At 49.9% G+C, this 16,921-nt stretch overlaps 1 protein-coding gene across 1 annotated transcript in view; it reads right to left on the reverse strand.

The window, feature by feature from the left end:
• The window catches only part of LOC115078263 (immunoglobulin kappa light chain-like), a 51,030-nt gene that overhangs the window by 11,246 nt on the left and 22,863 nt on the right, over positions 1–16,921 (reverse strand). The window contains exon 3 of the mRNA XM_029581072.1: positions 15,483–15,575. Coding sequence (XP_029436932.1) covers positions 15,483–15,575 — 93 coding nt within the window. The remainder of the gene's footprint in view (positions 1–15,482; positions 15,576–16,921) is intronic.

Consider the following 16,921-nt stretch of genomic DNA (forward strand, 5'->3'; position numbering starts at 1 on the left):
GAGATGCTTGAAATGGGGACTAAAACGTCAATGGAAACAACACTCACAACCATTGACACAGAAGTTATCGTTAACCTCCGAGATGAAACAGGACATAACATGGTGGCTCCTAGACTCCACCCTGTCCAAAGGAGCATTTTTCAGTCCTCCTCCTCACAATGCAGTTTTAACCACAGATGCGTCTCGCAAGGGATGGGGAGCACATCTCGAGATTTACGAAACCCAAGGTTTATGGACAATCTCCGAGCAGACCCTACAGATAAATTTATTGGAGCTCAGAGCAATTCGAAATGCGTTACAAGTGTTTCAAGATCACTTAAAGGGCCTCAGGGTCATGATCTACACAGACAATCAAGTGGCAATGTTTTATATCAACAAGCAAGGAGGGTCCGGTTCATGGTCCCTTTGCAAGGAGACCCTGACAATCTTCAAACATGCTCACCAACATTGCATACATCTGCAAGCAACTTACCTACCAGGAGTAGCAAATACAAGAGAGGACAGGCTAAGTCACGTCTTTCATCCTCACAAATGGACACTCAATTCGGAGGTAGCCCAAGACATCTTCATTCAGTGGAGGACACCTGCAATAGATCTCTTTGCAAGAGAGATCAACGCTCAAGCTCCCAAATTCTGCTCGATAAGACCAAGTCACTTCAGGATCGCCCAGGATGCCTTCCTCATTCCGTGGATGACAGGCAGGAGGCCTGTCATCCACGGTATGAGTGGTATGGGAGGAAAGGCATACAGGAGGTATGCCTTTCCTCCCATACCACTCATAACAAGGACAATTCAAAAGTACATAGCAGACAAGGCTCAACTGATACTCATAGCTCCAGTCTGGCCAAGGCAACCGTGGAACAGTTTCCTTCTCCGATTGTCCATCTCGAACCCAATTCAGTTACCAAATCGCCCATATATTCTCTTCCAAGATCAAGGAACGCTTCTACACCCACTACACTCATCTCTCCATTTGAAAAGCATGGAGATTGAGAGGCTCCTTTTAACAGAACAGGGAGTTTCCACTTCGGCACAGTCCATTTTGTTAGAATCCAGGAAACTCTCAACGAAGAAAAACTATAACTATAAATGGAAACGATACTCGACCTGGTGCACTTCTAATGGTGTACCACCATTAGACTGTTCTCCTGAGTTACTCATGGATTATCGACATACACTGTACACAGCTGGTCTTGCACCATCATCCATTAGGGTTCATCTCAGTGCCATAGCGGCATATCACAGACCACTTAACAATATTCCTATTTCCAATCACCCCTTACTATCTCGTTTCATCAAGGGGTTAAATCACCTTCGTCCTCCGATCTCCAAACCTCCAGTTCCATGGAACCTCAACATAGTTCTTGAACAGCTTATGCTTCCCCCGTTTGAGCCCATGGGACCTCAGCACATATTAATACCTCACATGGAAGGTGGTGTTACTGGTTACAATAACATCAGCATGAAGAGTCAGTGAATTACAGGCCTTGGTCCATTATTCTCTGTATTTACAGTTTCATCCCCAAAAAGTGGTTCTCCAAACTCACCCGTCTTTCCTACCAACAGTGGTTTCTCAATTCCATCTCAATCAGACCATAGAATTACCATTTTTTTCCCTAAACCTATACAAATGACAGGGAAAATTACTGCATACACTAGATTTGCAAAAGAGCTTTAGCATGCTACAAAGAAAGAACAAACTCGGACTCCCGAGTTTTTCAACTCTTTGTCTCTTTTGACCCGAAGGCGCCTAGACTACCGGTGGCTAAACGCACCATCTCCAGCTAGATAGCACAGTGCATCAAATTTTGTTACGACAAACAGAAGCTACAGCTGCATTCTGTTCCCAAAGCTCATCAAGTTAGAGCAGTGGTGGCCTACTTGGCACACCTTAAACATGTACAACCCATAGACATTTGTAAGGCAGCTACATGGTCTTCGCTCCATACCTTCACATCGCACTACTGCCTTGATCAACAAGCAGCCGCTGATGCGAAGATAGGGAACGCAATCTTCCACTCTCTATCCTCTGGTACACAGTGACTGCCACACTGTTCATGATCACGTACAAACATAAAAAGCATAAACAACGTGATCGGGAGCTTGGGACTCCCATGACAGCATGGCTAATTCAGCCCTGCTATCGACGGGAAAAAGCAAGTTTGCTTACCGTAAATGGTATTGCCGTAGATAGCAGGATGAATTAGCCATGCTGACCCACCCTCCTCCCTGGCAGTCACCGTCTTTTCGACTACAATACAGCTTAATCATAGACTGAGGAGAATCTGTTTCTTTCCTGCACAGGAACACACGCGCAGCCGCAGAGAGCTAAAATCTAAATCTCTGCTTGGTAAAGCTCCACCTCTGGGACCTGATTGACAGATCCCATGACAGCATGGCTAATTCATCCTGCTATCTACAGAAACACCGTTTATGGTAAGCAAATTTGCTTTTCTATTTTGTAATGATTGCTTTTCTCATCTTATCTTGTTACGTTCACCAGCTGCGGGGCTCCAGCATCGGCGGAGGGCCCTGGCTTGCTGGCGGCTGTGGGAAGCCGCTCCAGTCGCAAACCGCCTCTCCCCGACACCACTGGGGTCTCTCCTGCATCTTCGGTGGCCGGGATGCCGCCGACTACCAGCCCGGCACGGGCCTCCTCTATGCGCGCGCGGCTCCAGCCAGGATTTAAAGGACCGGAAGCAAGAAAATGCTGCCAGCCCCTCCGGATGACATCATCAACCTCAGCCTATTTAAGGCTGCATCGGGCTCCCAGCAGGCGGCTTGGCAACAGGTCTACTCAATGTCTTCTTTGGCATGCTCTTGTGCGTTCCTGATCCAGCATTCCTGATCCTGCCCTCCAGTTCCTGTTCCAGACTGCTCTTCTCGGACTGATATTGGCTTTTGACCCAGCTTGCTTATTGACCTCTTCTTCTGTCGCCTGCTTCTGACCCCTGGACTGGATCTGACCTCATCTTCAGCCACCTGCCTATGAACTCCAGACCGGACCTGACCACGCCTTCCATCTGCTTTGGCCTTTGGGCCCTTGTGACCTCTGCCTCACCCGGCCGTGCTTTTGGGATCGTCCACACAGGGGCCCATCTAAGACCAGCCGGCCCCAAAAGGACTCAACCTACGGGGAACGTGGGCTGGTAGTGCTGAAGCTCCAGCTGGCCTCTGCTTCCCATCCAGCCTCGCCTCCCAAAGGTGGGGACCTGTGGGGATCTCCCCCACAGGTAGCGCCAACACCACCTCGGGCCAAGAGTTTACGTTTGGTACCAGGTTCATAACAGAGTGCCAAGCCCATGGACCTGGTGGAGGCATCCACCTTGCAGGCCATCCCGGGCCTGGCTCAGAAGATCCTCGAACAGCAGAAGGTCTTGGAACCCTCGCTACAGCAGTGGAGTGGCTTGGTGCTCGTCTGGATTCTATGGTCCCCTCTATCCCATAGACTCCGCCTGCTTTGGGCTACATGGCCCCCATATCGAAAGGACGCCCCGTCATACCACTCCCTGCTCCTCCACGTTTCTCCGGGGACTCTCAACACTGTCGAGGCTTCCTGAATTAGTGCAATATGCACTTCTGCCTCCAATCCATGCTCTTCCCTGATGATGCCACCAAGACCACCCTCCTGGATGGCAAGGCCCTGGCCTGGGCCTCTCCCCTTTGGGAGCGCTGACCCTGTCCAGCAGGACCTGTAAGGCTTCTTGGCCCTCTTCCGCACTGTCTTAGACGATCCTGGCCAGCAAACTACTTCTGGCTCGTCTCTCCTCCACCTACAGCAGCGCTCCCGTTCCTTAACGGACTACGTTATCGAGTTCTGGACCCTGGCCTCGGAACTCCACTAGGGCAAGGACTGCTTATGCTCCATCTTCCTAGATGGACTGGCTGCCTGGATAAAGGATGAGCTGGCAGCCTGCGAGTTACCTACCTCCCTAGATGCCCTCATAGATCTGGCCGGCCGCATAGACCGCCGACTCCAGAAGTGGACCCGAGAACTATAACTTTCAAAGAGGCATCCACCCTCTTCCCAGCACTCCCAGTTTACTCCCTCTCCCAAGCAGAACCCTGCTCCGACTGGGGCCACTGTAGAGGAACCCATGCAGCTGGGTCATGGCAAGCTAACCCCAGAAGAACACCTATGATGCCAGCGAACCGGGCTCTGCCTGTATTGTGGAGAGGCTGGGCATGTAGTAGTCCATTGCCTGATACATCCGGTAAACTCTCAGGCCTAGAACGTGGTGGGGACTGCCCCTAGGCCTGACTTCACCAGCTCCCCCGCTCACCCTTCCTGTGACACTTTTGTGGGTAACCAGGACTTTCATACCCTAGTATTCGTGGACTCCGGTGCGGGAGGCAACTTCATCCTGAAGCAGCTGGTGAAACACCTCCAGATTCCCACCAGTCTCTCCCCGGTGCCACTCATGCTCTCATCCATACATGGTGAATCCTTACAGGCAGAATCACCCAAACCAATGTTCCTGTTAAGCTCTGCTAAGGCTCCCTCCACATGGAGTGCTTGGCATTCCACATCATCGAAAAATCCATTCACCCCATGGTCCTCGGTCTACCTTGGCTCCGGCAGCACTCTCCCCAATTTGACTGGTCGTCTCTGCAGTTGTCCCAGTGGGGTCCATCCTGACGCACATCCTGTCTGACGATTGTCACTGCCTAACACTGTCTCGTGACCTCGCTCCTCCCTACCGGGTTTCCACCCCAATACGCCTCCTATGCGGATGTCTTCTCGAAGAAGGGGGCAGACACACTGCCACCTCATTGCCAGTATGATTGCGTCATCAATCTCCTGCTGGACATGGAGCCTCCCCGAGGTCGGGCCTACCCACTATCCCTTACCGAGATCTGGGCAATGTCGGAATATGTGCAAGAAAACCTAGCCAAAGGCTTCATCCGGCGATGCATCTCCTCCACAGGAGCAGGCTTCTTCTTCGTGGTGAAGAAGGACAGGACGTGTATTGAATACAGGGGTTTGAATGCCATCACCCAAAAGGACCACTACTCTTTGCTGTTCATCGAGGAACTGTTTGACCGCCTACAAGGGCCAGAGTGTTCTCCAAGTTGGACCTGCAGGGGGCCTACAACCTGATTCGCATCTGAAAAGGTGATGAGTGGAAGATGGCCTTCAATACCAGAGACGGCCATTACGAGTACTTGGTAATGCCATTTGGACTTTGCAATACGCCAGCTGTCTTCCAAAATATGATCAACGAGGTGTTCCGGGATATGCTGTACGAATGAGTAGTCATTTACCTAGACAACATTTTGGTGTTCTCCAAAGACCACCAGACCCACCACCGAGATGTCGCCCTTATACTCCAATGCCTCCAGGACAACCAGTTATTTGCCAAACTTGAGAAATGTTCCTTCGAGAAGGAGAGTCTGCTGTTTCTGGGTTACATAGTCTCCAGACAAGGATTCCAGATGGACCCAGAGAAACTCAAACACATTCAAAATTGGCCACAACTGACAGGCCTGTGGACTTTGCAATGATTTCTTGGCTTTGCCAACTACTATCTCACGTTCATCTACAACTACGAGAAGCTGGCGGCCCCACTCACAGCCCTGACTTAAAAAGGGGTGAACCCTACGCAGTGGCCTCCCAAGGCTGAAGCAGCAGTCCAGTACTTAAAGGCCGCATTCCTCTGGGAGCCATGTCTCCGGCATCCCGACCTTCAAAGCCCTTTCATCGTGGAGGTTGACGCCTTCTCTGAAGGAGTAGGAGCTATCTTGAGCTAGCACTCACCCACTGACACTCTCCATCCGTGCTCCTTCTTCTCTAAACAGTTTTCTCCTGCAGAGCGGAATTATGAGATTGGTGACAAGGAACTCTTGGCGATCAAACGCGCCTTCGAAGAGTGGCATCCATTGCTGGATGGACAACACCGTTGTGGGCCTACCCACGAGCCGTGGGCAGTCCCCCCACCTACCTTCTAGCCTGAATGCAGCCAGCTAGGCCACTGCCGACGCCGTCCCGTGGCAGACCTAGTCATATTGCTCCTGGCTCCCCTGCGGTCCTAGCGCTGCTATTGGGAGCTTTTCTCCGCGGCTGTAGCCGTCACTGCCATTCCTGTTCAGTCTAGGCTGCTGCCACGGCTGGGGTCCTCAATCTAAGCACCAGGGAAGCCACCTCTGCTGCTGCCTGCATCCATCTCCCACTTCGTGGCAGGGAGCCGCGCCATCTCGGGCCTCCCATGTGGCGGGATGCCGTCGATGCACCTTTGCTTCTTCCTGCCTCACCATAGGCGCGGGCGTGCACCTCTCGCTGGTATTTAAGGGGCCAGTGGTGGGAAAAGCCCCGCGGCCCTCATCAGTGATATCATCGACCTGTTCCTGCTTCAGCCCTATAAAAGGGCCTTGCTGCCATCCTTCAGGACCTTCGGATCGGGTTTGCACAGTGTCTGTGATCTTCCGTTCCAGGTCTTCCGTGGTCTCCTGTGCCTTGATGGATCTTCGTTCCATATTCTTCATGTTCCTGAACCTTATCTCCTTGATTTCCTGGTCTCGTCCCTCGTCAGAGCTCCCTCATTGCCTGTCTTCTGTTCCTGATGTTCCACATGTTCCGTGTCCAGATGTCCTGTGTCCTGAGGTGCCATGTTCCTTGTTCCTGATGTCCGATGTTCCTGTCTTGACTCAGTCTGTCTCATCTTCAGCTCTTCATCCAGTTCCCAGGTCCCTCATCTGTCCACCTCTCTTGGCGTACCATGTCGTGTTCCGTGACCAGCCCATGGGATGGCTGTGTAGGGCACCGCGTGGTACAAGGCCGCCTTCTCATCTATAGCACAAGCCTCCGGTAGACTTCTGTTTTCAAAGCCTTGTTCCTGAGTATCTTGTTCCTGGTCTACAGAGTTCCCTTGTGCCTGCATCCATCCATGCCTAAGATTCTGCCAGAACCTGCTCTGCTCCACCGTGGTCCGTGAAAAGCCACAGGCGGCTGTGTAGGTCGTGTCCCGCTGCAGGCCTCTACTGAATCTTTGCCATGTTCCAGTCTCAAGTTCCATGTCTTCGCCTGGAGTCTGCTTCATGTTCAACGTGGTCCGCAACCAGCCATGGACGGCTGTGTAGGGCATGCTGCGATGCAGTTCTCACCCAGTACTTTCGCCTGACTCTTGAATCCTTGCCTGAAACTTCCGAGCAACCTGAATCCTTGTCCGAGCCTCCTGAGTATCCTGAATCCTTGTCTGAGTCCTCTGAGTGTTCTAAGTATCCTGAGTCCTTGTTTGGGTATCCAAGTCTTCGTCTGAGTCTCCTGAGTATCCAAATCTACGTCTGAATCCTCCGAGTATCTTGAGTCTTCTTCCAAGTCTTCATGTTCCTGCCCTCAGCCTCCGTCTGGCTCATGCACTCATTCCCCAGCGATGGGCCTGGAAGGGCTATCGAGTGGCCGGAGGGCTACTCTCGAGATCAGCATTGCATTGCTGGATCTCATTGGTGCGTGTAGGTCCAGTGAAGGGCTGAGCCTGCCTAGTTCCTGTTCTGGAATCCTCCCCTTGTCTTCGCTCCAGCTGTGCTCCTGCTCCACCCGTGCGCGTACCAGCTCACCTCCCGCAGTATGTCTTGGGTCTCCTCCCTGAGCATGCCACGGCCCAAGGGCTCACATCTTCCTTAGATGGGACTGTGCCTCCGAGCTCCTAACCGGGCCTGAGGGCGTGCTCCACAACAGGATCCGAAGGCCATGAGCTCAGTGAGCTGTGCCTGTGACGGTCTCCAGTTTTTTGGACATTTTGTTTGGCCTTGATTTTTGCCTGGAAATTGTTGCTTCAGTTCCTGGACACTTCAACTTGTTCCTTGCTCAGAGAATTTTTGCCTTAGTTCCTGGACTCTCTGATAACTTGATTTTTGCCCAGAAATTTTGCTCCCAGTTTCCTAGACATTTTATACTTGCTTTAGACAATTTTTTTTCTTTTGCTATTTGTCTCTTTCCTCTACAGTTGTCTGGATCCCACAACCTGCCGGAGGTGCCTGCATCCAGATCATCTCCGTGTCCAACCCGTCCTGGAACTTTCACGACCAGCAGGAGGCGCCTGCCACTGTTCCAGAAACCATCTCCGTTCTTCCCACTGCGATGTGGTCCAGCTTCCTGGGTTTCGTACAACCTGCAGGAGGCGCCTGCACCTAGGTTCCACATCCAGCATCCAGTACTTTCTACGTCAAGAGTCTTCGAGCATCTGGGAGTACGTTCCATTTAAAGTGTACTCCACATCACACTCCAGGTCTTTGGGTTCGTACGACCTGCACCCTAGACCTGTCTTCATCTCGTCTCTTCCAACCCTGCCCCTGCATGCACTGTCCTGGTGCTTGCCCTGGGGCCATCTTCAGCTTAAAGCTTCTCTCCACATCTGCAAGTGGTGACTCCTGCCATGGATTTCATGCCAGTTCTTCATAGATGTCACCTGCCTGATCTTCTCCTTCATGGCGTCAACACGGCAAGTCACTTTGAATCTACAGCTTAATCCAGCCCTTGCTCCGTACAAGTGGTTTCTACCATGTATCGCCATTGTGAGCTACCATGCATTCTGAGCTCACCACCATCTTCCACCAGTGTCCATCTTGCAGTATTTCGTGCTGCTGATTCAGGATTTGGAAGGTCCTGATTCCCCATCATCTGCTCTGCTGTACTGTCTCGCTGTAAAGCTAAGGACTGCTCTACTATCTTCCAGCTTGTCCTGTACGCCTGCACTGCCGTGCTGTTGATCTTCCTGAAAAGACCTTGTCTTCCTTGAGACCACATGGTGATTCAACCTTACTATCCTTGGAACCAAGAGAACCCAAGCCATTATCTTCAGTCCATCATCTCAAAAGCTTTCTGAATGGCTCTACAAGGTCACTGAGTATTCACTAACTCCTGTGTCTTCCATCAAGTGACTTATTTCTGCAGGGATGTTCACCTTCGGCTGCCCTGACCATCCATCTGTGAGGATTCACTGTGTACCCATTCAAATCCTCTGCTGTCTTCAAGCCGGTCTCTTGAAGCTTATTCCACCTTAATTGGCTCTTCGACTCAGTCCTAAAGGGAACTTCATCTTCACAGTCATCTGGGTAATCCCCTTCAACAAAACAGTTCCTTGCACAAGTGCCGCAGTGACACCTACTGACCATCAAGTTCCTTGAGAATGAGTTAACCACCTCTTGAGAGCCGGTAGTAACTCATGGATTTCCCAAGATGCAACTCTCTCTTTACCAAGCTGTAGAGACTTTTCTCTCATCTGGCCTTGCAAGCCTGGAAGCAGCAATCCTGAGCTTCTTCATACTTGCCTTCTTCCGCCTTGAGTCAACCATCTTCATAAGGTAAAAGTTGCCTCCAGGATAAACTCTCCACCAACTGTGCAATGGTCATTTGACTTCTTAGTTCCACTGAAGTCCTCCTGGTACCACTGCCTATCCATAAGCGAGTGACACTTGTGAAATTCGTCTGCTTACTCTCCTGGAGTTCCATTTTCGCATCTATAGAATCCAGCATGAAGTCTGATCCATCTTAACCATGCTACCACTGCGAAGATGATGCTTGCCTATTTGTCACTCTTATTCTGATCACCGTGAACCTTGAACCAGTCCTACTCCTAGATGCTACCATTTGTCTGTGCCTTCTGTTCATCCTAGTCTCCTTGTCTTTGATCTCTGCCACCTTGATCACTAGAACATGAGATGTAAGCCTTCCCATCCTGCAAATCCTGGACCCTGTTTGTTTCATGTCTTCAGTGTTTTGCTTATGTCTTGCCTGGATCTTTAACTGTCTACCATGTCTTCAGCTACCAGTATCTTCATCGCTACAGTTCCTCACCAAGAACTTCCAACTTCTGTTCTTGGTCCCTTGATCATCCCCTGACTATATGGAGTGATCCTCCACCCTTCCAAGCTGTTGACAGGAGGCTTGGAGAGGGGGTCTTTGAGGGGGGGTACTGTTGTGGGCCTACCCACGAGCCGCAGGCAGTCCCCCCACCTACCTTTTAGCCTGAACGCAGCCAGCTAGGCTGCTGCCGATGATGTCCCACGGCAGGCCTAGCCCAGTTGCTCCTGGCTCCCCTGTGGTCCTAGTGCCGCCGTCGGGAAGCTTCCTGCGCGCTGAGGCTGCCGCTGCTGCTTCTGCTCAGTCTCGGCTGCTACCGCGGCCAGGGTCCTCCGTCTAAGTAGCAGGGAAGCAGCTTCTACTGCTGCCTGCATCAATTTCCCGCTTCACAGCAGGGAGCTGCTCCATCTCAAGCCTCCCACGTGGCAGGACACCGCTGATGTTCCTTTGCTTCTTCCTGCCTCACCATAGGTGTGGGCATGCGCCTCTCACTGGTATTCAAAGGGCCAGTGGTGGGAAAAGCCCTGCAGTCCTCATAGATGATGTCATCAACCTGTTCCTGATTCAGCCCTATAAAAAGGCCTTGCTGCCATTCTTCAGGGCCTTCGGATCGGGTTTGCACAGTGTCTGTGATCTTCCTTTCATTCCAGGTCTTCCGTGGTCTCCTGTGCCTTGATGGATCTTTGTTCCATGTTCTTCCTGTTCCTGAACCTCGTCTCCTTGATATTTCTGGTCTCGTCCCTCGTCAGAGCTCCCTCGTTCCTTCTCTTCCTGATGTTCCAGATGTTGCGTGTCCAGATGTCCTTATATCCTGTGTCCTGAGGTGCCATGTTCCTTGTTCCTGATGTCCGATGTTCCTGTCTTGACTCTGTCCATCTCATCTTCAGCTCTTTATCCAGTTCTCAGGTCTCTCGTATGTCCACCTCTCTTGGCATACCATATCATGGTCCATGACCAGACCATGGGATGGCTGTGTAGGGTGCCTCATGGTACAAGGCCTTCTTCTCGTTTGCAGCACAAGCCTCCGGGAGACTTTTGTTTTTAAAGCCTTGTTCCTGAGTATCTTGTTCCCGTTCTACGGAGTTCCCTTGTGCCTGCATCCGTCCATGCCTAAGACTCTGCCAGAACCTGCTCTGCTCCAGCGTGGTCCACAGGGTGCACCCTACACAGGCGGCTGTGTAGGGTGCACCCCGGTACAGGCCTCTACTGAATCTTTGCCATGTTCCAGTCTCAAGTTCCATGTCTTCGCCTGGAATCTGCTTTGCATTCAGCGTGGTCCGCAAGCAGCCATGGGCAGCTGTGTAGGGCACACTGCGATGCAGTTCTCACCCAGTACTTTTGCCTGACTCTTGAATCCTTGCCTGAAACCTCCGAGCAACCTGAATCCTTGTCTGAGTCTCCTGAGTATCCTGAATCCTTGTCTGAGTTCTCAGAGTCTTCTAAGTATCCTGTCCTTGTTTGAGTATCCAGGTTTTCGTTTGAGTCTCCTGAGTATCCAAGTCTATGTCTGAATCCTCTGATTAACCTGAGTCTTTGTCCAAGTCTTCATGTTCTTATTTATTTATTTATTTATTTATTTATTTATTTATTTAATTAAAATCATTTCTATACCGTTGTTAAGTAGTATACCATCACAACGGTTTACAGTGAGGCACATATATACATCTTTGAAAGCTGTATAAATTAATTCAATCTATAGGGCGTGCCAATAAGTTCCAGTGACATAGTTACATAATAAAGACTATTTGCAAAAGTTAAAGATAATGTCCTTTTCATCGCTTCTTAGTTCCTGCCCTCAGCCTCCGTCTGGCCTCACACGCTCGTCATTCCCCAGCTATCTGTCTCTTTCCTCTACAATTGTCTGGATCCCACAACCTGCAGGAGGCGCCTGCATCCAGATCATCTCCAAGTCCAACCCATCCTGGAACTTTCACAACCAGCAGGAAGCGCCTGCCACTGATCCAGAGGCCATCTCCGTTCTTCCCACTGCAATGTGGTCTAGCTCCCTGGGTTCCATATGACCTGCAGGAGGCGCCTGCACCCAGGTTCCACATCCAGCATCCAGTATCTTCTAAGTCAAGAGTCTTTGAGCATCTGGGAGTACATTCCATTTAAAGTATACTCCATATCACACTCCGGGACTTTGGGTTCGTATAACCTGCAGGAGGCACCTGCACCCTAGACCTGTCTTCATCTCGTCTCTTCCAACCGAGCCCCTGCATGCACTTTCCTGGTGCTTGCCCAGGGCCATCTTCAGCTTAAAGCTTCTCTCTGCGTCTGCAAGTGGTGACTCCAGCCATGGATTCCATGCCAGTTCTTCACAGACGTCACCTGCCTGTGCTTCTCCTTCATGGTGTCAACACGGCAAGTCGCTTTGAATCCATAGCTTAATCCAGCCCTTGCTCCGTACATAAGAACATAAGAACATAAGAACATAAGAACATAAGAAATTGCCATGCTGGGTCAGACCAAGGGTCCATCAAGCCCAGCATCCTGTTTCCAACAGAGGCCAAACCAGGCCACAAGAACCTGGCAATTACCCAAACACTAAGAAGAACCCATGCTCCTGATGCAATTAATAGCAGTAGCTATTCCCTATGTATAATTGATTAATAGCCATTAATGGACTTCTCCTCCAAGAACTTATCCAAACCTTTTTTGAACCCAGCTACACTAACTGCACTAACCACATCCTCTGGCAACAAATTCCAGAGCTTTATTGTGCATTGAGTGAAAAAGAATTTTCTACAATTAGTCTTAAATGTGCTACTTGCTAACTTCATGGAATGCCCCCTAGTCCTTCTATTATTCGAAAGTGTAAATAACCGAGTCACATCTACTTGTTCAAGACCTGCAGGTACAAGTGGTTTCTACCCAGTATCGCCATTGCGAGCTACCATGCATTCTGAGCTCACCGCCATCTTCCACCAGTGTCCATCTTGCAGTATTTCGTGCTGCTGATTCAGGATTTGGAAGGTCATGATTCCCCATCATCTGCTCTGCTGTAATGTCTCGCTGCCAAGCTAAGAACTGCTCTACCATCTTCCAGCTTGTCCTGTGTGACTGCACTGCCTTGCTTTTGACCTTCCTGAAGAGACCTTGTCTTCCACATGGTGATTCAACCTTACTATCCTTGGATCCATGAGAACCCATGCCGTTATCTTCAGTCCATCATCTCAAAATCTTTCCATATGGCTCCATGAGGTCACTGAGTATTCGCTAACTCCTGTGTCTTCCATGAAGTGACTTACTTCTGCAGAGATGTTCACCATCGGCTGCCCTGACCATCCATCTGTGGGAATTCACTGTGTACCCATTGGAATCCTTTGCTGTCTTCGAACCTGTCTCTTGAAGCTTCACCCACCTTAAGTGGACCTTCCACCCTCTGACAGCAATATTATCATCTGGGTGGTAGTTGACCACTTCTCCAAAATGTCGCATTCATCGCCCTACCCGGCCTCCCCTTTGCTCCTCAACTGACACAACTCTTTGTCCAACATATCTTCCGCCTCCATGGTCTCCCCAAACATGTGGACTGCGGAACTCAATTCACAGCCAAGTACTGGAGAGCCCTTTTCAAAAAATTTGACATCACGTTGGAGTTCACAACTGCTTACCACCCACAGGCGAATGGGCAAGCGGAGAGGACCAACCGCACCTTGAAGCAATTTCTCCGCACCTACGTCAGCACATGCCAGAATGACTGGGCAGCACTACTCCCTTCGGCAGAGTTCGCCCTCAACTCTCATCCGTCCTCCACCACCGGATCCTCGCCTTTCCAGGTTGTCTACAAAGGCAACCACTTTCTCCTCTGCCACTACCACTGACCGTCCCCTCGCACGCCGCTCTGTAGATGGCACAGGAGTTGCATCTCCTTTGGAACCACACGCAGCAGCTGCTGCGTGAAGCAGGACATAGAGCCAAGAAGGCTGCAGAAGCCCACCGAAGACTGGCCTCGGTATTCAAACCCAGCATAAGCTACATTCGCCTCAAGCTCCCATCCATGCGATTGGCTCCACAGTACATCGGATCCTTGCCTGTGCTCTGTCGGCTGGATCCCGTGACCTATCATCTCCATCTGCCACCATTCCTAAGGATCCACACTCTTTCCACATCTTGCTCCTAAAGCCCCTGGTACTATCCTGGACTTCGAGGAAGTTGCCCGAACCACAACCACTAGCTTTGTAAACCAATATCACCTGCCAGGTGTGTGACGTACTGGATGTAAGGAAAAGAGGCAGAAGGTGGGAATACCTGCTCGCCTGGGAGGGCTTTGGCCCAGAAGAAAATTCCTGGCAACCTGCCTCCAACATAATAGATATGGTCCTGATTAAGCAGTTCCATGCCTCCCATCCTAGGAAGCCTAAACCTCCTGGAGGGGGGCTAGAAGAGGGGGTACTGTTACGTTCACCGGTCGATTCCTTCCTGCTGGCCAGCCCCACTCACCTTCCGATGGCATCCAGCATTGGCGGCAGGCCCCGGCTCACTGGCAGCTATGGGAAACTGCTCCTGTCGCAGACCGCCTCCCCCCAACAACACTGGAGCATCTCCTGCATCTTCGGTGGCCTGGATGCTGCCAACTGCTGCCCCAGCATGGGCCTCCTCTATGCACGTGCGAATGGCTCCAGCCAGGATTTAAAGGGCCAGTGGTGGGAAAATGCTGCCGGCCCTTCCGGATGACATCATCAACCTCAGCCTATTTAAGGCTGCATCGGGCTCCCAGCAGGCGGTTTGGCAACAGGTCACCTTGCTGTCTTCTTCGACTTGCTCTTGTGTGTTCCTGATCCAGCCCTTCAGCTCCTGTTCAGGACTCCTCTTCCGTCAGAGTGATCTTGGCTCTTGACCCGGCTTGCCTCTTGACCTCTCTGCTGCCTGCCTCTGACCCCTGGACCAGACCTGACCTTGTCTTCTGCTGCCTGCCTCTGAATTCAGGACCAGACCTGACCACACCTTCTGTCTGCTTCGCCTTCGGGCCCTCGAGACTCTCCGCCTCGCCTGGTCGTGCCTTCAGGATCGTCCATGCAGGGGCCCACCTAAGACCAGCCGGCTCTGGTACCCAAGGGCTCAACCTGTGGGGAATGTGGGCGGGTATGGGCAAATCTCCAGCTGGCCTCTGCTTCCCATCCGACCTCACCTCCCGACGGTGGGGACCTGTGGGGGTCCCCACCATCTCCCCCACAGGTAGCTCCAACACCATCTCAGGCCAAGGGTCCATGTTTGGTACCAGGTTCATAACATATCTGTGTTTAGGTGGGAGGAGTCATTTATTTATTGTGCTCTGCTTTGAATTGACTGTTGTAAAAAGTGGAATATAAAAATGGTTAAATAAAATAAAATAAGAACCCATAATATTATATATATATCTATATATATCTATATATCTATATATCTATATCTATATCTATATAGATATAGATATAGATATAGATAGATAGATAGATATAAAAATAAAACATATCCACTACATACAATGATATCATACCACAGGTTGACACTGTATAAAATCTGTATGAGTAATGTATGGACTATGCTATATGATGGCGTGAGCAGAATATAGAATGAATACATTGCATATCCCAAGAAATAAGACTAGCTTGATGGCTTCAGACCCACTGTCATGCCGTAACCAGTGAGGATATACATTTATATAGTGGTCAAGCAATGGAGATGCTACAGATCCTACCAAGGGCAGGGTGGGTGGAGTTTTCAGATATGCTCTCCTGGTTCAGATGTGCAGTACCCTCAGTTTCCCCTACTGCTGCAGTCAGCTCACATTCTGTGGCAAGAAGGGCAAGAGAAAGCACATTTTCTATTTTTTATTTTTTTAAAAACAGACACATTTAGAAATTTAAGTTCCTTTTTTTTTTTTTTTTCCTTCCTGCCCTCTGAGCTCTCTTCCACAGCCTCCAACCAAAAGCAGACTACTTCCTGCTCTCTGTGCTCCCATCCATAGGCTTCAACCAAAATCAGATTCCTTCCTACCCTGTGTGCTCCTTTCCATAGACTTTAACCATCACATTGTGAAATAAAACCTGTTATATTATAAGCAGAGCAGACAGTGTAACTTGCAGATTTTGTTTCTTGACTGGAAAACCTTCGGTCGTAGGTTGCTGAGGGGATGTCACATTATATACAGCACAGGCCATTCTCCAGCTCACCCTATCTCTCTGAAATTATAGAAAAATAGTAAATGCTCTGATTTCACTTTTTTTTTAGAGTCTAATGGTAAGTTTGATAGTAACCAGTCTGGATTTTACCTAAGGATCGACACAGAATCTGTTTTACTCTCTTTTACAGATGATGCAAGCAATTGTTAGATGCTGGTGGTTTAGCATTGCCAGTGCTGCTTGTCTTATCAAGTGCATTTGATTTGCTGAGCCATCATTTATTGCTTGAACCATGTTATGACTTTTGGATTGGAGCGAGGGTAAGGCACTGGATTATGTCCTTATTGAGGGATCACTCCTAAATTCTGCATTGTATTTTATCTATATTGTGTGGGCCTCCTGGCCACTAGATGTCATATTGGTAACAGAAAGGAATGAGTCCTATGGCTAACAATAAGATTTTTCTAGCAGGGGAGGAACTTTGAGGGGGCTATATTCAGTAGGGCAGTTAGTGGACAAATTATCTGGCAAAATTTAGGAGGATAACTTGTTCTGTATATTCAGCAGAATATACTTCCTGCCAAATCTACTTGTATAAAAGTATTCAGTTACATATAGCTGGATATCGTTATCCTAACTGGTCATTCTTTGAATATGGCCAGATAGGCCTAAAGTTGTCCAGCTTGTGAGGCTGGATAACTAGCTATTTATCCAGATATTTTCAAAGGTATCCGTGAAGTAGAGCTCCTGAAAAACACACACACACACTGCAGGCCTCTTGGCCTGATTCCTACTCCCTCCACCACAAATGGCAACCCCACCTGCTGGCCAGAATAACTATAGGCCAGATAACTAAAGGCCTGCTTTGAGGCAGGTCTATCGTTATCTAGCTAACCTAGCTGGATATACCCCATATTCTGCTAAGTTAGCCAGATAACTCAACCCCTCCCTGGAATGTCTCCAGAATGCCCCACTTTTATCCAGCTAAATTATTGCCAGATAACTATTATCTGGT

This window comes from Rhinatrema bivittatum, chromosome 16, assembly GCF_901001135.1.
Source record: "Rhinatrema bivittatum chromosome 16, aRhiBiv1.1, whole genome shotgun sequence".
NCBI classification, from domain to species: Eukaryota; Metazoa; Chordata; class Amphibia; order Gymnophiona; family Rhinatrematidae; genus Rhinatrema; species Rhinatrema bivittatum.